The sequence below is a fragment of the Pan troglodytes genome, chromosome 9 (assembly GCF_028858775.2).
Source record: "Pan troglodytes isolate AG18354 chromosome 9, NHGRI_mPanTro3-v2.0_pri, whole genome shotgun sequence".
NCBI classification, from domain to species: Eukaryota; Metazoa; Chordata; class Mammalia; order Primates; family Hominidae; genus Pan; species Pan troglodytes.
The window spans coordinates 37,743,478-37,771,229 of NC_072407.2; the positions used below are offsets into that span (position 1 = coordinate 37,743,478).

The following is a 27,752-nucleotide window of genomic DNA, read 5'->3' on the forward strand; positions in this document are numbered from 1 at the left end:
GTTTTTGAGGCGGAGTCTCGCTCTTAATTGCCCAGGCAGTAGGGCAATGGCGCGATCTCGGCTCACCGCTACCTCAGCCTCCCGGGTTAATGTTGTTTTTTGAAAAGTCAGCAGTCAGACTCTAAGAAGCGTGCGGCCCGAGCCGACCCAAGAAAACAAAACATCACGTTGTACTTAAAACGTCCGTTTCGGCCGGGCGCGGTGGCTCACACCTGTAATCCCAGCACTTTGGGAGGCGGAGGCGGGCGGATCACGAGGTCAGGAATTCAAGATCGGCCTGACCAACACGGGAAAACCCCGTTTCTACTAAAAATACAAAATTTAGACGGGCATGGTGGCGCATGCCTGTAATCCCAGCTACTCAGGAGGCTGTGGCAGGAGAATCGCTTGAACCCGGTACACGGAGGTTGCGGTGAACCCAGATCGCGCCACTGCACTCCAGCCTGGGCAACAGCGAAACTCCATCTCAAAAAAAAAAAAAGTCTGTTTCGCCCGACACCTGCTTTTCAAAATTACACATTTAGACCGCGAGGGGAGAGAGGAACCGCGGTGACCACGGAGGGCTGGCCTTTCCCCCGGCGCACTTTCTCTGAACCGCTAGAGCTTCCCTTGAGAGGAAAGCGATGGCAGGGGCCCGGGTGCGAGGCTGCCCCCGAGGGAATGGGGGGCGCGACGGGGGTAACGGGGCTGCTTCTGGGAGAGGGCGCGCTCCCCGTTTCTCCTTCCTCGTAGATAAAATGAAGCCAGCGTTCGGCTAGGACACCGGGCAGCGGTGACGGGTTGGAAGGGCCAGGCCTCGGGAGGCTCGCCCGGCAGGGGTCGAGTGGAAAGCGAGGACGGGGGTAGCCCCCACAGACCCTCCGCCCGGGCCCAGACTGCCGCCGCCACCTCGGCTCGGCTCACCCAAACCCCAGCAGGCCTTCGGGCCTTCTTACCTGGCGGCGCCCTGGATCCTCTTCCAGCCTCGAGCCGCTTCTGCGCTCAGCCCCCGCAGTCTTTCGCTCCAGCCCGCAAGGCTCCGCCCCCGGCCCCGCCCCTCAGGATGCCCTTGCCGTCCCAGGCTCCGGGCTCCCGCACCGCGCAGCCGCGCCTCGGCAGGACCCTCCTCCTCTCCCTCCACCCCCGCGCGGAGCTCAGCCTCCTGGCCCAGGTTCTGAGAAGGCCGGGTGGCCAGGACCCAATGAGCACCTTCAAAACCCCAGGGAACTGAAAGTTTGGGGCGTCCTCCTCGGATTTGCTATGGGACATAAAAACAGTAGGAAACTTCCAAAGACTTCTGATTTTCCCTTTTACGTTTTTTTAAGTATATTAAAATGTTTTCCAAAACGTTTCTGTGCGTCTTGCTGGTGCCCTGGGTGCCCCAGGGCCTGGCTATCGGCCTATGCGGCCCTGCTGTAGTCTGAAGCTGCTTCCTACTGCGAGGCTTGGGCAGCATCCAAATAGCCATCAGCCACAGCCGCATCCGTATCCGTGCCTTGTGACTTGTTTGAGACCCAAACAAAATGTTATGCGTTTAAAAGCTTACTGGGCTGCTCGGGGACCAGTGTTTTGAATGAACCTCTTCGAGTGTCTCTATCAACTTAGCTGGTAGCTACTGTTCCCCAGCAGCCACCAGAGGCAGGGACAGAAGAGCAAGAGCAGGGGATCCGCCTGCATGAGTCTGTCCCTTCAGGGTGGCCTCGCCCTCAGGGACTGGATTGTAGGCATGGTTTCAATAACACAGCGGTGTGAAAGTTTAAGAGTTTTTAGTACTTACGGACCCTGGGTGGTACACAGCTTGCCTAGAGGACACACACACACACACACACACACACACACACACACACACGGAGATCAGGGAGCACAGGGAGAAGGAAGGGAGGGACGGACCTTTGGGCCAGCAACTTTATCCAGTTAAGTTTCCTCTGGAGAGCTCTAACTGGTGGATTTAAAGCAAGCAGGTGAAAAGGCAGAGGTGGGAGGAACTTGAACCAGAGTTTGAAGCTGCAGTAGTGCCCTGTTATCACATCACTGCATGTTTATCTCTGGCCACCAGCTAGAGCCATTTGCGTGGGGTGTAGTACTGGAAACTGTCAATGGTGACTGAGACTTGCTTCTGTTATTAAAAGTTAAACATATTCGAAAATGGATGCTGAGGTAACAAAAAATTATAAGCACTCACCAGAACCGCAACCACCATTTGGAACATTAGTTTTATGTGCAGATGTAATTAGAAGTTTCCATTTGCTATTATATTTGGAAAGTGTCCCACTCACTGCAGAACTGACTGTAAGAACGCTATAGGAGGGAGGGTGGGGCTACAGGCCAAAAGTACAAGTCTTCCTCCAAGAGGATGGCCTCTGTTAGAAAGCATGAGACACACTTTGAGGGTCAGGGTGAGAAGATATTACATCTCAGGGCTGCTTGTGTTGAACTGGTCAGGGAAGAAGGCATGAGATAAAATTTAAGCCGGGGGAATCATAGATTACTGAATGTCTTGCAGGGAAAATCATATAGTAACTGTCTTGACGCTTTTTTTTTTTTAATTATACTTTAAGTTTTAGGGTACATGTGCACATTGTGCAGGTTAGTTACATATGTATACATGTGCCATGCTGGTGCGCTGCACCACTAACTCGTCATCTAGCATTAGGTATATCTCCCAATGCTATCCCTCCCCCCTCCCCCCTCCCCACCACAGTCCCCAGAGTGTGATATTCCCCTTCCTGTGTCCATGTGATCTCATTGTTCAATTCCCACCTATGAGTGAGAATATGCGGTGTTTGGTAACGCTTCTACTGTTATTCTGATGGCTTGGGGATGTCAGGGAATGAGTTCCATTTGGTGGTGCTCAAATCCTGGTGTTCCTCTATACAAATGGGAGTTTTTTAAATCAGGATGACTTGCTTTGATATTTAAAGCATGTCTCCTTAAAACAGCTAATACTGTATATTTCCTAAGATGGATTCCAAAGCTCTTTCGTGTACTTACCTTACACACATCCTATTAGCTATTCCTTCCTTGACACGCTTGGCTTCTGAGATGCCACTCTCTCCTAGTTTGCCTCCCAGTTTCTTGACCATTCGGTCTTGAGATTCTTTTCCTTTACCCACTAATAATTTGGTGTCCCAGGATTAGACTGAGAACCATGGCTATGTGTGCTCCCTGGGAGACTATAGTGTATCTACTCTTTTACCTTGGGATGTATGTTTGCAGATGATTCAAAAGTCTGTCTCCATCCCTGACCACTCCCCCTATCTTCATAATTATATCCAGCTGACTGCTGGACATCTCCACTTATATGTTCCACAGACGTCTTGAACTTAATGTGCACAAATCTGAATTCATCTTTAAAGAGTGATTGCTTTTCCTGAATTTTTTTCATAAATGAAGACAGAAACCTAGGAATCAACGTTGACCTCTTCCACTCCCTCACATCTACTCAGCCATTCCTGCCTATTTTACCATTTCAATATCTCAATATCATTCCTTTTTCACATTGCTACTGTGCTAATTCAGATCGGTAGTTTGCGTTGCTTGAGCCATTACAATTCCTTAATACCAGGTCCCCATGTTGCCCATGTTAATTCCTGCATCCCCTGCCCCTTCTCTGCTTGCCCTCCACACGGCTGCTAGAGACCTGGCTAGTTTACCTCTCCAGCCTCATGCCTCACTTTTCATTTTCCACTTCATTTTACCTTGTTATCATCATCCTTTTGTGAATACAATATGCCTGCAGCAGCCAGTATGCAACCATGATCTTCTTTGAGAGGAAAAGTCTTGTGCTAAGGATGGCAGGTCAGAAAGATGGAGCCAATCTGGACTGTTGATAACACCACTGTGCCATCATGTCAGCCTTGAACTAGCTACCTCTGACTATTCGCAAGAATAACCACCCCCAAACTATTTAAGCTACTGTTAATTTAGGTATTTGTCTTATTCTAGTGATATATCAAGCCTCAGAGAAATTAATAAAAAAAATCAGTTGTGTTTTCAAGGGGCCTCAGAGCCAGAAATGGCCTTTTCACCACCAAAAGTAGAGTCTGGTTTGGGCAACGTTAATGCCAACTGTTAAATTCCTGTTACGTGTGAATAAGCATTCTTGCCAATAGCAGAAAATACAGAAGCTTGTTACCAACAAACTTCACGTTAGGCCGGGCGCGGTGGCTCACACCTGTAATCCCAACACTTTGGGAGCCGGAGGCAGGAGGATCACTTAAAGACAGGAGTTTGAGACCAGCCTGGTCAATATAGTGAAACCCTGGCTCTACTAAAAATGCAAAAAAGGGCATGGTAGTGCACACCTGTGATCCCAGCTACCCACGAGGCCGAGGCATGAGAATCACTTGAACCTGGGAGGCAGAGGTTGGAGTCAGCCGAGATCATGCCACTGCACTCCAGTCTGGGAGACACAGCGAGACTGTCTGAAAAAACAAACAAAAAACTACACCTCAGTATGAACTAGAGGTCACTCATTCAACATACTAAGAGAATGTGAATTCTGATGAGAGGATAAAGCAAATCAAAGCATTCTGAGGAGCAAAGGTTAGACAGGGTTGGAAGGGAGATTTGGGGCATCATAAGTACTCTGGAAATAGAGAGGTCATCAGAAAAGAGAAAGAAAAAATGGCAAGGGATTCCAGGGCCAGCTTTAATTGCCAAGATTTACTAGTTTTTGATACTGCTTTATTGGAAAAGTTCGGTTTTGAAAAAATTAAGTGGTTTGACGCTATGGTCTGAATGTTTTTGTTCCCCCAAATTGTTGAAATCCAATCCCTAAAGCAATAGTATTAAGAGGTAGGGCCTTTAGGCTCTGCCCTCATGAAGGGGATTAGTGCCCTTATAAAAGAGGCCTGAGGAAGTTTGTTTGCTCTTTCCACCACATAAAACACAGCAAGAAGGTGCCATCTTTGAAGCAGAGAGTGGGTACTTACCAGACACCAAATTTGCTGATGCCTTGATCTTGGACTTCCCACCCTCCAGAACTGTGAGCAATAAATCTCTATTGTTTGTAAATTACTCAGTCTAAGGTATTTTGTTATAACAAACTAAATAAAGACAATTGACTTTTTTTCTAAAAAGGATAGCCGCCGGGGGCGGTGGCTCACGCCTGTAATCCCAGCACTTTGGGAGGCCCAGGTGGGCAGATCATGAGGTCAGGAGATCGAGACCATCCTGGCTAACATGGTGAAACCCTGTCTCTACTAAAAATACGAAAACTTAGCCGGCCGTGATTGTGGGCACCTGTAATCCCAGCTACTTGGGAGGCTGTGGCAGGAGAATGGCGTGAACCCGGGAGGTGGAGCTTGCAGTAAGTCGAGATCACACTACCGCACTCTAGCCTGGGCCACAGAGTGAGACTCCGTCTCAAAAAAAAAAAAAAAAAAAAAAAAAAAAAAAAAAAAAAGGATAGCCATAATAGGATTTGATAGCCTGATTATACTCTATTAAATGAAAAGTAAACATGAAAAATGACTTAGTCTATTTCAGAACACCTTGACATGTGTGAAAATGAAAGGATAAGTTTGTCTTCATGTTCCCTGATGGCAGCTGCTTAGCCTTGAATGCCACTTCCTTTTCTTAGTTTTCTCTACAAAATAACTGTTCTTGGGGGAAAATGGATGGTGGGGCACACAAGACAGTACAGTCAAAGCTAGGAGATGACTTTGAGTGGACCTGCTACTTTTGCAGCAGGTCAGCAAGAATCCATCCCATCTTCTACCTTAAAAGCAAATGCTGACTAATATTAGTTTATGGAAAATACGCAATTATACAAAATACAGAATTGGAACCAAAATTTGCTTTTAAAATGTGAGTTTTTAACACTTGAAGGATTTCATTCTTAACTCTCAATTATATAATTACAAAAAAAATCCAAGCTTCAGGAAAACATACTTAATCCTAACATAAAATTCATGTCACTTATCACAAAGACAGTCAAGTGTATAAAGGAGAAACAAAACAGAAGCAGTATTTACAAATTTAAACTACATGGGATGTTGTGAACAATCTTTTGTTAATAAATAGCACGTTACATACTTTTACATACTACATTTCAAAAATGCATCTGTGAATAATATGATAAAGCGCATAGTGTTGAAGACTTTAAATTAAATCCAAGGTCATCATGTTGAAGACCTGAAATTAAATTGAAGGTTGTAGTGATGAAAAATTTAAAGTCAAGGTCTTAGCGATAAAGACTTTAAATTCAAAGACAGATTGTCTAAGGACAAACCACTAGCGTTCAAGTTGTTTAGTCAATTAGTTCTCTGTGAGTACAAAATATTAGGAATCACTAAATGGATTAGCCTAATTACAAATTTTGATCATTTCTAAATAACTCACAACTGCAAGAAGTCTTTTCATAGAATGAGTCACATAGTTTCTCTCTATCCTTGTGCAGGTATTTTAAATCCTTATTCAAAACAGTTCCCTCTCCATTTCTAGATTTTTGTAAGTATAAAATATTTTAAAACAAAGGTATGTCCGTTCCTTAGCTAGAGAACTATTCTTCCACTGACTCCTGGAAGAGAAAAAAAAGATTCCCATTTCTTCCTCTACCTCAAAAACACAAAGCAAACCCAAACAATCCAATTCCTAATGTAGTGTCACATAGAACCCAGGGCCTGAAACAATATTTCATGCTAGTTTTCCTGCTATATGCAGAGAACAATTTAGTTATTTACATTATTGAGAAATCTATTTAACAGCCTAGAATCATCCTAGTGCTTCCATCAGCAGAAGGCTTGCTAAAAAAGGCGTGAGCAGCGGCGTCTGCGAATGGGAACATCAAAGACTCTCCTCCGTCTCTCCTCTTCATCATCTTCATCTGATTCATCCATATCTGCTGAATCATCATCCTCGTCTTCCTCCTCTTCCTCCTCCTCCTCTTCTTCCATCTCTTCATATTCATCAGGACCCATTTCCTTGAAAGAGAAAACAATCTTTTGATAAGAAGAGCATCTATCAGTTTTTTAGTTATTTCATGTAAATTCTCATTTATCTAGAATTCAAACAACCAGACACGCCAAATATGAATTTCCATAGACTTGAACAGTGGATTCTCACAACACACATGCTGATGCAAGATTCTGGAGTGGATTCTATATCTTGTGTTAAATAATGCTCAGTGTGGTTTTTTTGTTGTTGTTTAATGGAAGATCTTCTTTTTAAAAAAATTATTATTTTTTCTTAGAGACGACTTCTTGCTATGTTGCCTAGGCTAGCCTCAAACTCCTGGGCTCAAGCAGTTCTCCCACCTCAGCCTCCCGAGTAGCTGGGACTACAGGTGCATGCGACCCAGCCCAGCTCAGTATGGTTTTAATGGTAAATATTTCACTAAGCCAGTACTTATTTTTTACACAGTAGTTGGTAATTCACAGAAGGCAGCAAACAGACCACTTGTAACAATCCAAGATACAGTTTTACTGAGCTTATATTCATATACTGAATAATAATTATTAAGCTATATACTTACAGAAAAGAGGATATGAAAATATTAATCAAGTATGACCTCTACTGGTAACTTTTATGCACTGTCAACAAGAGATCTAAGATTTTTATTGAGCTCCTACCATAAAGACACATCATTTCAATTCAACCATCAGTAGCCTCTACTTTTTAAAAAAATATTTTTATTTTTTTAGTGGCTTGAAACAACAACAGTCATTATTATCTCTCATGGTTCATGTGGGTTGGTATTTGGGAAGTATTCAGTGGGGTGGTTCTGGGTTGGGGTGTCCCGTGATGTTGCAGTCAGATGGTAGCTGGAACTGCAGTCATCTCACGAGCTTCTTCATTCACATGTCTGGTACCCACGCAGGATGATCCAAATATCTGGGGTCTGAAACAGCTGGGGCTCCTGGGTGCCTCCCTCTATCTCTGTGTGATGTCTCTACATGGTCTCTTCTGCATGACGGCTTCATGGTAGCTGGACTTCTTACATGGTGGCTCAGGGTGTCAAAGACACATGTCCCAGGAGAGAAAGACAGAACCCTAGGCTGAAGGAATATTACCTTTTTCTAACTCAGAAATCACAGTGTCACTTTGCCGATTCGTTATAAGTATATACCCTAAGATCAACCCACACTGGAAGGAAATGACAGCCTCTATTTTAAAATTACCTTGTTGGAGGCTCTCAGATTAGGACAGTAGTGATGTTGAACGTGCATCTGAATATCTCTTGGAAATGTCAATTCTGCCCATGCAATGTCTGTAATCAAGCCATGACTTACTCTGCTGTCAATGTTCTCTCTCACACATTTGAAGACGCAATGGGAGGGGCTGCTACATTGAACAGAATTCTGAACAGCAAGGACCTACTTGGTATTCTGGAAAGTATGGGGCAACTTGGGGCGTGATGTCAGCCAGAGTCCTTCCACCAAGGCTTTTATGGTGTTACGTGATCCACCACCCCATTAACACTCTGATCTAATCTCCAGCCCCTCTCCCTGTTGTTCACTGCACTCCAGCTACACTGGCCTCCTTGGGTCAAGCACACCAAGCACATTACTGTTTCGGAACCTCCACATGTGCTGCTCCTTTGCTTCGACCACTCGTCTCCCACATATCCACCTAATTCCCTCTGCTCCTTTCACGTTTCAGCTTAAATGTCACCAAGGCCTCTCCTGACACATCTCTATATTAGAACAACCTAACAATACGTTCTTTATCCCCTTTACTCTGCTGTTTCTCCACAGCACTTATTACTACTTAATATAAGGACATAGTGTTTATTGTTACAGTTTGTCTCTTTGAATTGGAATGTAAATTCCAAGGCAGGGAATTTGATTATATTGTTAATCACAGTGCTCAATAAACAGTTGTTGTACAAGCAAATGAATTAATGTAGGAGAAAGGAATTGTGTCACTTAGGATTTATTATAACACTAACAACAATAACAGAGAAAATATACACTGATACGACTTATAAGACATTACATTCTTTTATCTTTGGATTTATTTTTTTAATCTAAGGAATGAAGACTTTGAAATTCAGTTAGGAGGTCCAAAAGGTGGGAAAGGGAAAGGCTTAGGAAGTTCTAAAACATGATATCTGAGTAGTATGATTATTAATTATCTTAATGAAGAAGAAAACAGAAAAACTGTTAAAGAACTCAATGTGGCTAAGGAGAAAGATTGCTCAGAAAAAAAGTGTACACACACAAACAGCAGATGCAGAGAGGAACACACAGAGAGGAGTGGAAATGTGCAGCTGGAGCCTCTAAAAGTGCCCCAAACAAGCCAAACACACACACCACCTAGACCAAGAAAAGACATAAGACCAACTAATGCATATCCCAAGAGGCATTCCAAGGAGAAAGAAAAAGGAAGTGTTAAGCCTACGAATTAATCAGACTGGTAGAGGACAAAAAAGCAGAACAATTCTCCATATCAGGAAACTAATATACAAACAGGAAAGGTCAACAAATACAACCCCCATGGCTTTTTTAATGTTGATAAGAAGTAAGTCCAGAATTCTCATTTTATTTCTCATCCTTGAGAGAAAACATTTTCCACAAGGCAGGTCAAGATTTTATATGTTTATTTGTGGTTAGAAGGAAATGAAAACTAATAAGAAAGAACATAGTTAAGAGAGAGCTGAACATGAAATGGGTTTATTATTGTCATTTGAAAAGGAACTAATAAGTAAATATTGTGAAACTTTCTCAGTTTTAATTTCTGATATGGTAAGTGTTAATACAATCCACATAAGCAAGAATTCTTCAGAGTCCTCAATAAGTTTTTAGAGTTTCAGGGGGTCATGAGACTGAAAGTTGACAACCACCGTCCTTAAATAAAGACAACTTTACACCCACCCTAACAAACATTAAAAACAAACAAGATTCCAAAGGATCAAGTCGACCCAATAGTAACTCAACTGCCTGCCAAAACACACCTCAATGCTCTTTGAACTTTAGGACAAGGAATATTATCAGCGATAAAGATGGAGATTTCATAATGATGAAAGAATTATGTCATTAAAAATACATAATAATCCTTAGCATATTTGCATATAATTATACAGCTTCAAAATACATGAAGCAAACCTGACAGAACTAAAAAGAGAAACAAAAAACTATAATTATATTTGGAGATTTCAACAATCATCTCTCACTTGTTGATAGGACAAAGACCAAAAAAAAAAAAAAAAAATCAGCAAGTATACAGAAGACTTGAAAAAAACTGTCAACCGATTTGACCTATCATTTATAGAATAATATTCCCCAAAATAGCAGAATGTACATTATTTTCAAATATACAAGGATCATTTACCAAGATAAACCATAATTTTGGGCCATAAAACATTTAGGATTGAAAATACACAGCAAATTCTCTAACCACAATAAATTTAAAAAATCAATAGCCAAAAGATAACTGAAAACTCCCCAAATGTTTGAAAATTAACACATTTCTAGAAAAGTCATAGATCAAAATTAAATTACAAGGGAAATCTAACACTATTTTGAACTACGCGTTCATGAAAACACATCAAAACTTGTGAAATGCAGCTAAAACAGTGCTTGGAGAGAGAAAAGGTCTAAAATTACTAATATAAACTTCTACCTTAAAAAAGCTAGAAGAAAAGCAAATTAAACTCAAAGTAGAAGGAAAGAAATAAAGATAACTGCAGAAATCAATGCGATAGAAAATAAGCAAATAGAGAAAAATAGTAAAACCAAAAGTTGCTCCTTTAAATGATCAATAAAAATTACAAACCCCTAACTAAAGCAATGAACAAAAGAGAAGATATAAATTAACAATATTAAGAACAAAAGAGGACAAGTGACTATGGCTTTTGTAGCCATTAAAAGGATATCAAGGGAATACTGTCAATAACTTTATACCAATAAATTCAACATTTAGATGGAATGGACAAATTCCTTGAAAGGCACAAATTACCAAAACTGAAACAAGAAGAAATAGAAAATATGAATATTAAAGAAATTAAATTCAAATTTCAAAATTTTCCCACAAACAGAACTCTAGCCCCAGATAACTTCAATGATGAATCATATCAAACATTAAGGGAAAAGATTATTCCAAACTCATACAGATACTGGGCCAGTCAAAAAAGGAATTCTGTTATGCAAAGCAGCAAATTCCCAGTACTGGAAATACAGTTTCTGGCATTCCTCCACTGGGAAGAAATCTAAATCTTCGCTTCCAAACGCACACTGTAGATTCTTTTCACTAGATATGCCACACAGGTAATGGCCCAAAGTCTCATTATCATCCTTCTCTTTTCAAACTGGAGTTGAAAATGTGTCAGCTCTGGGTCAGATTAATATCATGTCCATCTTTCCAAACTTAAACCCATCCATCAGGGTCATTCCAGAAGCTAGAGGGCATTTTCCAAAGATTCAACACCTACAACTCAATTGCATTCTGGGTATATAATTCATATTTTATCCCCATTGTATAACTGGAGCTTCATAATTTTCTTTAATCATGTTATAGTCTCTAAGGTTGGAGTTACTGTTAAACTTGTCATAAGGTAACCCTAAAAACAAGATTTTAAAAAATATACCTAGTTGACTTAAGAAATGATCCCAGAGAGACTGCCAAAAGTACACATCTACACATTAAATTTTCTTTATAATGATCTTTATGGAATATTTGTTTATTTGACATTAAATTGGAAGTTTGAGCAAAAACACTGTAAGAAGTTGTTTTCGCAGTCTTAAAGCTGATTCTAACTGGTCTAATGTGGTATTTCTCATAATCTACATTTAGGCCACTGAACAGTGAAAAACAAGTTGAATCTTTAAAACAGCAGAAATTCTCTGGTTAGAGACTATGGAGCCTCATTTACTTGTCCATTTCTCTCAACAAATTCACATGATCCCTAAGATACTTTCTCAAAATCTCTAGGGTTCTCTGGAACACTATTTATAAACTATTTGCCTGGCTTATCTGCAGTGTTAACCCTACAAAGTCATGTAAATCAGCACTAGAGGAAAATTTAACTTACCAATCGGGCTATAGACACCCTGAATGTTGGACATGCCATATGGAATCGGGGAATGGCAACATTAAAGATCTTGTCTTTAAAGTAAAGAAAATGGAAGGTATAATATCCTTCCATGTATCCTGATGTTGTAGAGAATGTGGTACAGCTTGTGTATTCGTATACCCGACCTGGGCTGATGATTGGAAATTCACCTGCAGGGAAAACAGTAACAATAAACCAAAGTATAAAATTCATTTCTTTATTACAATAAATAAGGTATGGTCTCCATGGCATTATGTAAACTATATAATAGTAAATGCACAGTTAGAAAAAAAAATTCCAAAAGAAAATGTAACAAAATGTTAACAGTGATAGGACAATGAGTAGGTATTTTATTCCTCTTGACTTTTTTTTTTTTTTTGAGACAGAGTCTTGCTCTGTTGCCCACGCTGGAGTGCAGTGGCGTGATCTCAGCTCACTGCAAACTCCACCTCCTGGGCTCAAGCTATTCTCCCACCTCAGCCTCCTGAGTAACTGGGATTACAAGCACCTGCCATGATGCCCGGCTCATTTTTGTATTTTTAGTAGAGGCAGGGTTTTGCCACGTTGGCCAGGCTGGTCTCAAACTCCTGACCTCAGGTGATCCGCCCACCTTGGCCTCCCAAAGTTCTGGGATATCAGGCGTGAGCCACTGCGCTTAGCCCTCTCAACATTTTTTAAATGTATTCCTCAAATTCCCTACAATGTAGAAAGTGGGAAGTATCTAGTAAAAAAAAAAAAAAAACAGAACAGGCATGTTTCTTTTTCAAAAAGCTTTGAGGCATTGAAGACACAACCTTTAAGACATGAGTAATAAAAAGCATCACAGACACCAGTTCAAAGATAAGGTAATCTAAATATTTTTAAAGTAGCAAGAAACAAAAACATAAAATTGTGAAGATGCGTCCTAAGCATTCAGACCAGACAAAATGGCACTCACAAGGGAGAGTCCTTATACCACTGGACCAAATGGCAGAAAAAGAACTGTGGCTTTAATAAAGCCTCTCTCTTAGCACTAGATCCAGAAAAAATTCCTGGACTGAAGCCCAGGAAAAAAATTTGTTAAGTAAACATGTAGATCTATCCATGGCAATGAATTTAGAAAACGTTAAACTGAATTCTGAATTCTGTATATGCTTAGAACTGATAACAGAAGTACATAGCATAAATATGTTATTTTCCTGGAGCATATATTCAAACCTGAAGAATCTGAGGGATCAGAGACTTCAGATAATCATAATCTTTAAGAAAGCCAAATGACAATGGTAACCAGAATTAAAGTGACTGAAATCTACGAACAATAAAAATTCATGCCATTAACATTTTCCCCCAAATTTCAAAAAACATGACGAATACAAAATTTATTTCCCCCTTTCTGCCCTATGTGTTCTAACCCACAAAATATAATGAATAATGAACCAGTTAAAAAAAAATAAAAGAAGGAAAAGCAAAGGACTCCAGGTGATCCACAAAAAGGGAAATCAATCCCTGAATAATTAAGTTTGCTATTATTTCAGAAAAGTTAATGCTTAAGGGATTAAATTAATAGGATAATGACCTTTATACATTTATATGTTATATTTAGGATGCAAAGTCTAACATTTCTTCTAAGGAATTAATGTATAAACCTAAATCTTGGGTTCCATACCAACTACTCCAGGTCCTTGAACTTCTTCCACGTCACCCTTAGCATTTGTTATTCTCCAATAGCGACTGTCCAACTGACAGGCCTTCTCAGGAAGTGCATCTTTTGACATTTCAATCCTAGAGAAGGGAATGGGGTGGTAGAGACAAAAATCTGGCTTCTTTGTTTCTTTGGTTTAAGAGATACAGTATTCAGGCTAATACTATGAAGAAAAATTTCCAAAAAATTAAGAAACCCAACCCAAAGTCCATGTTAGCCATCTATTTTTCTAAGTTCTCAAAGATACTGGCTTCATTAACTTGATCCCCCTACAAAAATGCTTTCACTCAACTTATGCATTTGACTGTCAGTGTGGATCAACAACAGAAAGGGCAACATAAAATGTGCAACATAATGGTGACAACAATCTTTCGCTGTTCAAATAAAGATCAATTTGGCAAATGCTTTCTAGAATATAGTGCCATGAAAAACTTCCGGAGAACTGAAAGTCTCTCTTTAACTGCATAAGACTATACAACCCATTTCCCTTTTTTCCATTAGTTTCTAGACAGTTTAAGGCAAGATGTCACCAGTTACTGGGATTACACTTTTTTTTTTTTTTTTTGAGACAGGGTCTCACTCTGCCACCCAGGCTGGAGTGCACTGGTGTAATCTTGGGCTCACTGCAGCCTTGACCTCCTAGGCTGAAGCCATTCTTCCACCTCAGCTCCTCTAGTAGCTGGGCCACCACACCAGGCTAATTTTTTAAAAAATTTTTGTAGAGACAAGGTCTCACTATGTTGTCCAGGCTGGTCTTGAACTCCCAAGCTCAAGCAATCCTCTCACCTTGGCCTCCCAAAGTGCTGCGATTATAGGCGTGGGCCACCATGTCCAGCCTGGGATTACACTTTGACTCTGTTTCCCAATGCTATCACTTTCCCCTTTCCCTAGGAATCTGGTGTCTCTTATTTTCACTTTGAGTACCCTATAAGTATGTGTTGGTATTTTTATTTTGAGCACATCTCAATCCTAGGCAGGATCTAAATCAAACAAGTAAATGACAAATATCTATACATGTGTATTTGGATATAGCAAAGGTTGCATACAGTATCTAAATCCTAGGATGCTTCCTGGTAGTTATATTTTACTCAAATACTTCCAGTATGCATATATGCATGTATGTGTATTTTAAAATATACTTATATATTACATAAAATATATAAAAATATATTTTAAAGCACAGTATCCTTAATCCCTTAGGGCAATGAGTTATCTTTGTGTCATAGCACAGAATACTTCTAACTAACGTAAATTTAAAATATTTGCTTCTTATTTAATAAAATTCAATGTCTAACACTATGTCTGACATCCATGAAGCACTCAATACACATTTATTAGATTTTTTAATTGAATATAAATAGGCCAGATGAAATTTAAAATGCATGACTTTATTATGGCAATTTGACAGCTTCTAGAATGCATTACAACTTGGAGCTTTAATGACGACTACAACTTAGTGGTCCATTTCCACAGTACCTGGCACAATACTTAATACCCAGTATATTTTCAAGAAATAACTTAACTTAGAGGTTAATATGAAGTCAAAGTCCTCCATGAACACTATCTTGTAGAAAATGTATCCACCTTCCTCCAAACTTCAGCAAGTTCTTTCAAAATGTGTCTTACATATCATGTCAAATGGGACAATAGCAACATGTCCATTGGATATATCCCACCATTAACTGAAAGGCGACCCCATTTAAAATTCTCACCTGATTCGGTATGTGAAGAAATAGTGGGGTGGATGTACAGAGCTAAGTTCTGGCAGAAACGATGTGGAAACTGACACAGTAATATCCCCAGTTGTTGCTACACATTCTGGATCGTGAACATATCTAGGTAATTTAAAAATTAAACATTTTAAAATCAACTACAGGATTTAAAAGATATGATGCAAAATAGGTTATACTTTAGGACAAAAAATTTAAATCATATTTCAGACCCAGAAAAGTTCAATAATATTTGGGTATAGTCCTATTAAACTTAGAAGGAAACTAGAAACAAACTACAAAACCTTGGTGACTCTGGATCAGTAATGACAGCAATCAAGGTTCAATGATCAGTGGTTCAAATAATGGATTGGTAATTAGCTTGGAAACAAAAATGAGCTTATTCAGTTTCCAGGGCTAAGGAAACTTTTGGGACATCTGAAAACCCAGCTGCATGATGTCCAATGCTAAATGATGGCTCTGACAATAAAAATGTGCAAGTATGCTGTTCTCAGAAGCCTCTAATGTATAATCAATCTATCATTTCTGCCAACCAGGCTATTATGAACCAGTATTACCTCCAGTACTCCCTACAATACCTGAATGTTCCATTTAGAGGTAACAAATATTTGCCAGGAATTAACAGTTACCGACTTGCTATTCATAATAAATCTATCAGTTGCCAAATAACTTTTTGGTTTTTTTCAAAAATAAATTATATAGATACTATTAGCCCATAGTTTCTAAATCAAAATCAGCTTTTTCTTGACTCTTCTGGATAGGAAAAATACCAGTTGTCTAAGCATTTAGATGTTTGGCTTTAAAGTGAGAATAAAATAGTGAGACTGAAGACAATCTTCTATTATCAACCTCAATAGAGAGGTTCTATTATCAACCTTCTTGGGAAACTTCATTTCATGATCTGTGACTTATCATTTTTCTCTGATTTACAATCATTTCAATCCAAAAAGACCCAAATAAAATACCTGAAAATTTGGTCTCTGATGATGGGGAAGCCACCTGATACAACATTTTTGACATAAGAGGTAAACCAGTCAGTAAAAGTAGCACCTATAAACCAGGAAAGGGAGAAAAAAAGAAAAGAACAAATAGTTTTGTAAAATCTATACAGGAAACAATTGTAATTCCTCTATGCTTTAGAATGTGATACCAAAACTAGAAACATTTATAGATATAATTGTACTAATTATTTATAAGATCAATTTCTATTCTCAATTCTATCCACCTTATTTCCTTGGGAGTCTCCCCCTCTTCATCCCCCCAGCTATTGTTAGAGAATCCTCCAATGACCTTCAGACTATTTTTTTACACTTATAATTAATCAAATTTTAAACTTTAATTCATTCTGGTTCAAGAATGAAAAGCCTTCTGTCTGTAATTTATTGAACATATAGAACAAAGAAAATACAGCTATGACTTGGAAGAAACTACAAGAAAAATATCAGCACCTATTCTCAGACGTCCCTGGTCCAGGTACATCCTGACTCAAGCACAAAATTTTGGCAGAAGCCAGGCTCAGTCTGGACATCTACCAGGGACATGGCATTGTGGAGTTCTGTGCATCGGGCCAATCCCAAAGTGGTCTAGTTGCACACTACTATAGATTTAATTGCACAGCGGTCCTCCATCTTCTTAGTGACCAGCTCAAAGCAGAAAAGGATTACTGGAACAGTCTAGTCCAGACCATATATCTGTGATCTAATGATTGGATTATAACAAGTATTTACATGAATTAATAACGTTCACCCCTTCTAGGTAATATTTAACATAACTCTGTCAGACCCCCCATTATTTACTGTTAATACATCTCAGTGCCTAGAATATATTAGTCCTTTAATTAATGTTGTTCAACAATGAATTTCTTTGTAATCTGGTTTCAATTAACCCAGTTTCTACACTCTGTCACACTGAATGTCAGATGCTAAATTTATAGTGTTTACTAATTATTCTATTTAGGGAATGATAAAAGATACAATTTGGCTTATATCTAAGGGTACAAGGCTTTAAACTTTTAAAAGGCATCAACTGAGAGAAGGCAAACTATAATAGTTGGCTCTTTCCTCAATATCTATTAATGACCCATTCTGACCCATTATTTATTAAACACTATTGTATTCAAGGTTCACTGATCATGTACCTACTTTGAGTAAGATATTAAGAAGCTATATAAAGAATGTCATTAAAATTCATTTTTAGCACTAGTACTTTCTCTGAGTTTTTAAAAATCATATATATGTATATTTTGTGGAAAAAAGTTACATAAGTAAAAACAAATTTGTGGTTTGCATAAAAAAATTTGGCATGGTGTATTTTAATCTACCTTATTTTATTACAATACGTACCAGAGTGTATTCTTTAAGATGAGGACAGACTAGGCAGCATTCACTACTAAACTTATCTGACAGATTCCAGTTTTCTTAAATATCTATTATTAGTACACTGAACACCAGGATATGCCATTTTGTGTGTTACCAGTCTAAGCAAACTTAGTTGAATCAAGATGCAATTTATATGTTCTAAGGTAATTTACCTTTTAAAGTAAGCCCATGTGTTGGGGTCTCTCTGATGGTTCTGGAGCTTTATCAAGGCAGCTGAAAGGAAGCTCCTTTTTCGTCCTTCCTCCCTGCATTAACTTCTCACCTCATCTCTTCTCAGTGTCTCTCAATCTTTTGCTTTGCTCTCCCATTTTAAGAGAAATCCCAGCTACTGGCATAGTATTATTACACCTTAGTACTCTGCTGGAGTGGTGAGGTTCTACATACCATGTCAGATGAGCACCAAACTAAGAGTAAGGAACTCACAGAGGCTGGGCAGCAGCTTACCTTAGCACTCAGCTGCCTTCCATTTATAAACTGAGTAGCACTGCTGGACCACAGCCACTATGGTAATCTCTGAAAGTGTGTGCTATGCAAAAATAACAACGAGGGCAATGAGCACAGGAAAAACCTCCAGAGGGTGCTTAACTTAGAAACCAGAGACCACATGAGTCAGAGTGAGCTGAAACCTAGGACCTACATTTAAAAGCTTTTTATAACTTACTAGGTAAGAGTGAGATCTTGATATTATGAAGTACACCATGAACGTGGAATGTGCCATAGTATGGAACAAATAGAGACTTATACATTGTTCAAAGTTCCAATGAGAAGACAGAAGTGAATACAAATGCCTCAGTCTACAAGGACCCTTTACTATTCATATATGGAGATGTTTAATGTATGTCAGTCAGTACCCTTAAAAAGCAGAATGGACAGTCTGGAGGAATCTTCTCTGGATGATCAAAATCCAAACAAGACAAGATGGGATAAATAGCAAAGGGGTGAGCTGTAGTTACTTACAAATTGAAGGGTTCTCAAAACCTATAAGAAATACTCTTTTAAGGCCAAGAAAAACTAGTTGTACCAAGGAGTTTAGGAGGCATAGAGTTTATATTAGTCCCTAAAGACTTGCTTTGGAGGTCTCTAATGTGATTTAGTATCTTAATGCTACTGCATTAGCACCAAAAGAAAAAAAGTTTAAAGTTGCTTTATATATCTGTATCCCCAATTATACATGAATATAATGAATAATACATGTGCATGTTAAGAAAAATATATACACATTCACAGCACTTCTACGTATTTCATTGCCTTATAGAAGAGTCCTCAGAGCGTGAGATTGTATATGGACTGGCTTTTTTCAAAATTAAAAATATTCAATACAAAAACGGTTCTAATGAAAACCTAGATGCAGTACTTTATAAACCAGCAAACCTTAAAGAAATCCAAGTATGAAATTGCCAGCTGCTAAAGTAGCTGAAAAAGTTTTTACCATTTTAATTTTTTTATTACATCCAGGAAGAAGAAGAAGGGGGAAAAAAGACTTTTTTCTTTCCTACCTATAATAAACATGTCAATAGCAGCTGGATTTCGAGCCATTTGGTCCTAGGTGAGAAAAAGAATACAATCGATAAAAACACATTTTACTTAATTTTTCATTGTTCATTATCTGTATCTTTCCCTGGAGACGAGGCAAAACAGATAAAAATAAAGTTGAGATAAGAAGATATATGGCTTGTTATCCTAGAAGAAAGGGTTCTGAATCAGAGTCAAGAGATCTGAACAGTTCTAGGTTGCTCACTTCTTTCAGTAAATGGAGAGACCAAGCTACCATCCTACAACCTTACAGAGACATCAAGTAAAAAAATGAGATAAAAAGTATGAAAATGCTTTAAAAAGTTAAAGCTATAAAAGCTCTTTAAATATGTAAAATGTTATATAGAGTCACATGTCTCAACTATGAAAAGCATTTTCTTTTTTTTTTTTTTTGAGAGGGAGCCTTGCTCTGTTGCCCAGGCTGGAGTGCAGTGGCTCGATCTCAGCTCACTATGACCTCCGCCTCCCGGATTCAAGCAATTCTCCTGCCTCAGCCTCCCCAAGTAGCTGGGACTAAGGCATGCGCCACCACACCTGGCTAGTTTTTGTGTTTTTTTTTCAGTAGAGGTGGGGTTTCGCCATGATGGCCAGGCTGGTCTCAAACTCCTGATCTCAGTTGATCCACCCGCCTCAGCCTCCCAAAGTACTGAGATCACAGGCATGAGCCACCACACCCAGCCAAAATTTAGAATTTTCTATTTTAAATTCCTTTTTAAAGTAAAAAGTTCATATCTAGGCAAAAATGAAGGCAGAGGTTGTGTAACTGAGAAATTACTGATAACTGAAAATTATTTTTTCATTTTTATTAAATGAAACCAATACCATATTTTCTGGGGTTACATTAAAACAATAAAAGTCTCCTAAAAAAGAACTACATTTTTCGATATGTCAAATACCCACTGAACAAAGTTTTAAAAGTTTCTATTGCACTCAAAGCATGAATCAAAGGATGTTCAAAGGCTAAATTTTTGGAAAGTCTGAAACACATATTACAATTAATTACTTCAACAAAAAGCTCCTCATTAATTTTCCTTAAAATACCTTAAGACAAATTGCAGCTTTTCCTCTGTATATACACCAGTTTTTTATGTCCAACTGTCAAGTTTTCTCTTGGGTTCCATGCCATTATGTCAGAATATTAACTCTAGTTAGAGAGGTCTATAACTAAAATGCATAATATTCTATACCCATTCTACAATCCTGAAAATACCTAATGCATGCATTTATACAACCACCAGAACACATCTTAATGCCATATTTAAACACACGTTCTACTTACTGGACATTGGTAGAAAACTTCATTTTTGTTTCGGCCCTCTGCAGCTTCCACTGCTATGTACTGACTCAAACCAGTATGTATGCAAAAAGTTAAAGGGAGACAGTATTTCAGTCCCTGTCTCTGCTGGAATCCTCCGGCAGCTGTATCGACGTCTAACAAATCTTCAGAACGATAGTGATTAGACAGTGCCATGCTTCCCAATAACCTGAGGAGCATACAGACTCAAACATGTAATACACGGCAGTGCCAAAGAGCTGTGCTTCATCTTTCTGATGAATAATAATTTCCCACTCACAACTTTATAAGTACTAATTAACATGACAATTCTAAATCAGGAATACCCAAAGCACTATAATTTCTAAATATTTAATTCAAACTCTTTTGATTGGAAAAAAGATTCTGATTTAAATTGAAAATTAATTAAATGTCTAAATGGCAATGTTTTAAAAAGAAATACAGTTTTACTGTTTTCAAGAATCTATCCTGCCATGATATATTGATTTGCTGGTGTTTTGCTAGCCATGTATGTGTGGCCAATTTAATGTTTAAAGAAGTAAATTCTCTGATGCTGTTATCTTGATACAACCTTTAGCTTACCCTATGCAACCAGACAGTATAAATGTAAAGCAGCTTAAACCTTGTCCAAATTTTCAAAAACTTGGATGCCTGGGGTATAGATTAATCTCATTAAATATATATATAGCAATACAGGTATCAAGGTATTCCTTGATGAGATTCCTAAGTCTCAATGCTTGAGCCATGTATAGATAAAAATCCCTGTGTTGCAATTTATGACCTATCGGTCATGTCGGTTCTGGGCAACTCTTCTAACAAAGTTCTCTCCTGTTTGCTCTTAAAATCTGACAATTTTTCAACTTTGTCAAGTTTCAGTTCAATAGGAAAAAATAGCCAATAATTTAGGGTCATCTAGTCCTAACTGACTTCTATGTCTGACCCATGCCTAGTATTTGATTTCTTTCTTTTTTCTTGAGACAGGATCTTGTTCTGTCACCCAGGCTGGAGTGCAGTGCTTACTGCAGCCTCAGACTCCTGGGCTCAAGAGATCCACAGCTCCTGAGTAGCTGGAGCTATAGGTGCATGCTACCAAGTCTGGCAAATTGTTTTTAACTTAATTTTTTATAGAGACAGGCAGGATCTTGCTATGCTACCCAGGTTGGTCTTGAACTCCTGACTTCAGGAGTCCTCCTGCGTTGGCATCCCAAAGAGCTAGTTTCAGGTGTGAGCGACCACGCCCTGCCCCCAAGATTTGACTTCTGAATACCACCTTATAATCTCAATGTGATCACCTCTGGGATTCCCTGTACTCATTCAACCCTCATCTGAAATTGTAACAGAGCCTCACATGATTCTTCACATACAAAGGAACACCAGGTTCCAATAAGAACAATGCAAAGTTCTCCTTAAATTCTTATTAGCATTTCACAAGCACAATGTCTCTGAAATAGCTTACTTTCATAAAAGTACAAAAGGAGTAGACCCATTCAAAGCATATATGCCTTCTAAAACTGTGGGTGAGTTTTGATGACTACTGCATGGTCTACTTTTACCCAAAAGTTCCACAATGTAACGTGGATATAGTGGCTGGAAGGCTGAGGCAGGAGGATCCCTTGAGCCTAGGAGTTCAAGACTAGCCTGGGCAATATAGTAAGACCCCATCTCTAATAATAATAATAATAATAAATAAAAATTTAAAATAATAAAAGTTTATAAAACAAATCTTTAAAAAAAAAAAAAGCTGAGCCAGGCACAGTGGTATATGCCTGTAGCCCCAGCTACTTGGGAGGCAGACGCAGGAGGATTGCTTGAGCCCAGGAGTTAAATACCACTAGCCTGGCAACACACCAAGACACCATCTCTTAAAAAAAAAAAAAAAAAAGTCTGGGTGCAGTGGTTTGCATCTGTAATCCCAGCACTTTTGGAGGCTGAGGCAGGAATTGTTTAAGCCCAGGAATTCAAGACCAGCCTGGGCAACATGACAAGACCCCATCTCTACAAAAAATACAAAAAAGTAGCCGGGCATGGTGGTGCGCCTGTACTTCTAGCTACTGGGACAGCTGAGGTAGCAGGATTGCTTGAGCCAGGGGAGTCAAGGCTGCAGTGAGCTGAGATCACGCTACTATACTCCAGGCTTGGGGACCAAGCAAGACCCTGTCTCAAAAAAAAAAAAAAAAAAAAAGTTCCACAATAAATACTTCATTCTTTAGAATTAAATTTTAAACAGGCCATTCAATTATAGACTGTGTTTAATATGACAAAACAATTTTATTTAGTGTAGTGTATGCAGCTCTGGACAAATGATTGCTCTTTACATGTATAGTAGGTAGAATTTGCGTCAAGCTCCCAAAATAATTTGCCTGGCCTGTATGTAATAAGATACACATTTCAAGAGTTCTGAAGAATTTGGTTAAAATATATCGCACATACCTTTACTGTATGTCCCATCCCCCATCCCATACCAGACTTCATTTTAACTATACAAATATATTGATTAAAAATTGTGTTTTTATGAGATATATTTATTTTGGTAAAATCTAATTCAAGCTATAGATTTTGTCTTATGGATTGCTATAAAGGAGAAAGAGGGAATTCCCATGCTTCTTTAATTTGTTAAGGGTAACTACAAATACAATTTATTTACTTTCATTCTAAAAAATAACTTGCATCATTAAAAATAACCAAAACATTGAATATCTTACCCAGGAACCACTAACTTCTGTCCATTGTGAATTCGGTATGAACATCGATAATCGTCAGGAAGCTTGCAGCCAATCTGCGCTTCCACAGCATCGAGGTCTTCCTCTCGAGCACCCTCTATAAAGGCACAAAAAAGAGTGAATTGTGAAGAAACAGCCTTAAATCTAAGAAGAAATGCAATCTATCTGCTAACTAATGAAACAATCTTGGAATGAGTGAATTCTGTCCGAAATATATGGCTGAAATAGAAGGAAATGAATTGAAAACTAATTTGAAGCACTGAGAAAGCAAATTTCTTAGTTTCCTCCCAACAGGGAAAACACTGGCACTTAGTAAAACATGGAAAGTGGGCACCAATGAGATCCACAATAATGTTTTCACATTATAACACAAACCTCTAAATTTCCTAAATCTAAAATATTCATACTGCTTTATTTAAAATAAATAAATAAAAAAAACAAAACCCCTGGAAGTTCTCTAAACTGATGTTATTTAAGAGTTTTAACATTGACTCTCAATGGGAAATATAGGACATAAGGTATGGTTCATGTGTGAGGAGGCCATTAACTTGAACTCTATTTTGCATATTTGTAAACTTGCCACATATTCTAGCTTTGAGAAGTGGGAAATAATGACAAATACCAAGAGATGAGATCGACATTCAGCAACAGCCCACCAGGTTGTTGGACTAAACCTCTTGCTGAATAGTGAAAACAAAAAATTGGCTTGAAGACTTTCGAAGAGTCACAACGCTAGGGGAGAGAGGTCCAGGAGAAGAGAGAGACTGAGAGGTGAGCCAGGCATCGGAAGCCACCTTGTCTTTAGACAAGAATTGCTGTCAATTCTGAAAGCAAATATGAGGTTGAGTGGCCAAGAAGCTGAGCAAAGCTTTAGGCAGTACCACAGGGCTAGAGGGCAAAACAAACAGAGTTCAGGGTCCACAAAGGAGAGAGGGACCTGGTAAAACCCAAGGTTTTTGGGCTAGGATTCTGACTGACATCCTAGGAAAAAGGATGAACTGAAAATAAGACTAGTTCTCACAAAGACTAAAGCCCAGCTTTCAATCATATCAATCTCTGATTGCATTACAGTGATCTGCCCATTGACTAGCTGCTAGCCAAAAGCAAAAGTAATCTCTAGAAGAAAATAACATTACCCCAAAATTCAAATTATGTCTAGCAATAAATTAAAAAGAACTAGGCCTATACCAAGACAAGATCTGACTAAAGAAAGAGGAAAAAATAGAAAATAGAACCAAATCCATAATACATCATTATTGGAGTTAGTAAACATGGACTTAAAAATAACCACAACTGATATATTCAATGAATTAAATGAAGATGGAGCATTTCAGCAGAGAACTAGAAACTATAAAAATGAATCAAATGGAAATCTTAGAGCTGAAAAATGCAAACACTAAAATAAGAATACACTGAAAGGGTTTAACAGCAAATCATAGTTTTAAAGCTAAAGAGGGAATTATAAACTGGAAGCCAGGTCAGAAGACAAAAAGGGATGCAAAAACACAAAAAGAGCCTAAGACACATATGGGAGGACATGGCAGAAAGGTCTATGATACATGCACTAGAATCCCAGAGGGAGAGGAAAAGCAGAATGAAGTAGAAGCAGTATTTGGAGATAACAGCAGAGAATTTTCCAAAATTGATGAAAATGTCAAACGATGATTCAGAAGCACCATAAACCCTATGGAGAAAAATTACAAAGAAAAGTTATCTAGATACATCTTGGAAAACTGCTACAATCAAAGACAAAGATAAATTTTAAAAGCAGTGTGGTGGGTAAAGTGAGGGTATAATTACCTTCAAAAGAGAAACAATAAGACTGACAGCTAAATTCTCTACAGAAACAATAGAAGTTAGCTGGACTCAGTGGCTCATGCATGTAATCCCAGCACTTTGGGAGGCTGAGGTGGGAGGGTGGCTTGAAGCCAGGAGTTCGAGACCAGCCTGGGCAACATAGCAAGACCCCATCTATAAAAAAAAAACCTTAAAAATTAGCCGGGGATGGTGTCGCACCTGTAGTCCCAGCTACTCGGGAGACTGAGCTGGAAGGATTGTTTGAGCCCAGGAGTTGGAGGCTGCAATGGGCTATGACTGTGCCACTGCACTCCAGCCTGGGCAACAAAGCAAGACCCTGTCTTTAAAAAGAAAAGAAATAATAGAAGTCAGAAGAATGATATCTTCAAACTGATAAAGAAAAATCACTGCTGACCAAAACCCTATAACCAGTGAATATATCTTCAACAATGAAGATGAAATAAATACATTTTTAGATAAATGAAAGAAAAATTCAGCAGCAGCAGTTAGAAGAAATACCAAAAGGAATTCTTCATGTGGAAGGAAAATGATCCCAGATGGAAGCATGAAGACACAGGAAGGAATAAAGGGCAACCAGAAAAGATAAATATGAAGGTAGTCTAAAAGAATATTGAATATGTAAAATAAGAATGTTTTCAGGGAAATTAAATATGTTAAAAAACAAAATCACAAAAACAATAAATCAAAAGGCAGGCGGGAGGTGATTGGAGTTAAAGCATTCTAAAGTTCTTTCATTGTCCAGGAAGTGGAAAAAATACTAATTTATATTAGACTTTAAAAAGTCAAAGATGCAATGTTTTAATCTCTAATCACTAAAAAAAGAAAGGAGAAGAGAATGGAATAAAACATAATTAAGAAGATTACAGAAATGGAACAGCGAACAGGTGGGACAAATAGAAAAACAGAAACATGGTATAGCTCAACTCAAACACATTAGTAAATCTATTAAATATGAATAGACTAAATAATCTAATGAAAAGACAAACTGACAGATCAGATAAAAAACAAAAAATTATATACAAGACACATCTTAAAGTAAATACAGAAAACAAAGCTAGAGTAGCTCTACTAAAATCACATGAAATGAGACTTTAAGGCAAACAACTTTATTAGAGCTAATGGAGGACTTTTCGTAATAACAAAAAGGTTAAATTCACTACACAGGTGTTACAATTCTAATTTTATGTACCTAATAAGAGCTTTAAAATATATTTTTAAATGACAAATAAAATGGGAAAAAGATATCTACGATCACAGTGGCTGTAGTTTTCTCCTGCTGTAATATTAGCAGCTTAAAGCACTTATTATTTCACAGTTTCTGTAGGTCAGGAGTCTAGATATGACTCAACTGGATCCTCTGCTCAGGCCCCAAAAGGCTGAAAGTATGGCATCAACTGGGGCTGCTATCTCATCTTATGCATCGTATGCTTAGGATCCTCTTCCAAGCTCACTGGTTGTTGGCAGAATTCAATTCCTTAGGACTGAGGCCCTCAGCTCCTGGAGGCCACCCACCATTCTCTACCATGTGGCCCTCTCCATAATATGCCAGCTTGCTTATTCAAAGTCAACAGGAGAGGCACATTGAATCTGACTTCTGGAAGGGCCCCCAGTCCCTTTTAAAGGCTCATCTGATTAAGTGGGGCCCAGTCAGGATAATTTGCTTTTTGATTAATAATTAACTCAAATTCAACTAATTTGGGACCTTAATTACATATGCAAAATCCCTTCACCTTTTTCATATAATATGATCTAATGGAAGAAAATCAGTTATTTTCACAGTACCACCTACACTCAAGGAGAGATCATTATACCAGGCATGTACACCAGTGGGTGGGAATTTTGGGACTATCTCAGAATTCTGCCTACCACAGCAATAGATTTTATCATACTTCTCTCAATAACTAACAGAACAGGCAGACAAAATACACAATTCAGTAAGAGTGTAGAAGATTTGAACAAGATTAACAAATTTTACCTAATTATATATACAGTATTGAACTCCATAACTGCAGAAAATACATTGTTTTTAAGTATACACAAAACACTGACCAAAATAGATCATATACCGGACCACAGAATAAGTCCTAACAAATTTTAAATGACTGAACTCACATAAAGTATATCCTGTGATCACAGTGGAATTAAAATATAAATTATATTTAAAAGATTACTTTAAAAGTCCAAAATATTTAGAAATTAAGTAATACACTTCTATATCATTCATGGGTTAAAGAAGAAATCAAAGAAATCAGAAAATACTTTGAACTGCATGGTAATGAAAATACAATGTATTAAAACTTATGGGACAAACTAATGTGCTTAGTGGGAAATTGAGAGCTCTAAATTCATTTAAAAAAATAAGAAAGGCTGAAAATCTATGATCTAAGCAATGATCCCAAGTCAGGAAAAAAAAAAAATCACAGTAAATTCAAAGCGAAGACATCAAAGAAATTAATGAAATAAAAAACAAACATACAGTAAAGGATTGGCAAAGGCAAAAGCCAGCTCTTTGAAAAGATTAATAAAATTAATTCACCCCATCTAGCAAGATTGATGAAGAAAAACAGCCAAAGTATAAATAATTAATATTAGAAATGGAAAACGTGGTATCACCACAGATCCAA

The 27,752-nt window shown here is 38.3% G+C and overlaps 2 protein-coding genes across 7 annotated transcripts in view; both read right to left on the bottom strand.

Moving 5' to 3' along the window:
• CD59 (CD59 molecule) overlaps positions 1–1,057 on the bottom strand; it is a 31,248-nt gene extending 30,191 nt beyond the window's left edge. The window contains exon 1 of one of the 4 annotated variants that reach the window (XM_009460159.5): positions 936–1,057. The gene's annotated coding sequence lies outside the window, so the exon portion shown is untranslated. 4 annotated transcript variants of the gene reach the window in all.
• Positions 1,058–5,776: 4,719 nt separating this feature from the next.
• FBXO3 (F-box protein 3) overlaps positions 5,777–27,752 on the bottom strand; it is a 33,577-nt gene continuing 11,601 nt past the window's right edge. Inside the window, exons 4-11 of one of the 3 annotated variants that reach the window (XM_508358.8) lie at positions 23,293–23,407; positions 20,576–20,780; positions 19,260–19,305; positions 16,351–16,435; positions 15,368–15,490; positions 13,620–13,735; positions 11,954–12,144; positions 5,777–6,905 (exon numbers count right to left, since the gene is read on the bottom strand). In XM_508358.8, coding sequence (XP_508358.2) covers positions 6,729–6,905; positions 11,954–12,144; positions 13,620–13,735; positions 15,368–15,490; positions 16,351–16,435; positions 19,260–19,305; positions 20,576–20,780; positions 23,293–23,407 — 1,058 coding nt within the window. In that variant the 3' untranslated portion in view covers positions 5,777–6,728. Of the gene's footprint in view, positions 6,906–7,593; positions 10,887–11,953; positions 12,145–13,619; positions 13,736–15,367; positions 15,491–16,350; positions 16,436–19,259; positions 19,306–20,575; positions 20,781–23,292; positions 23,408–27,752 lie in introns of those variants that run through there. The other 2 variants (XM_016920653.4, XM_009460198.5) reach the window with 2 other exon arrangements.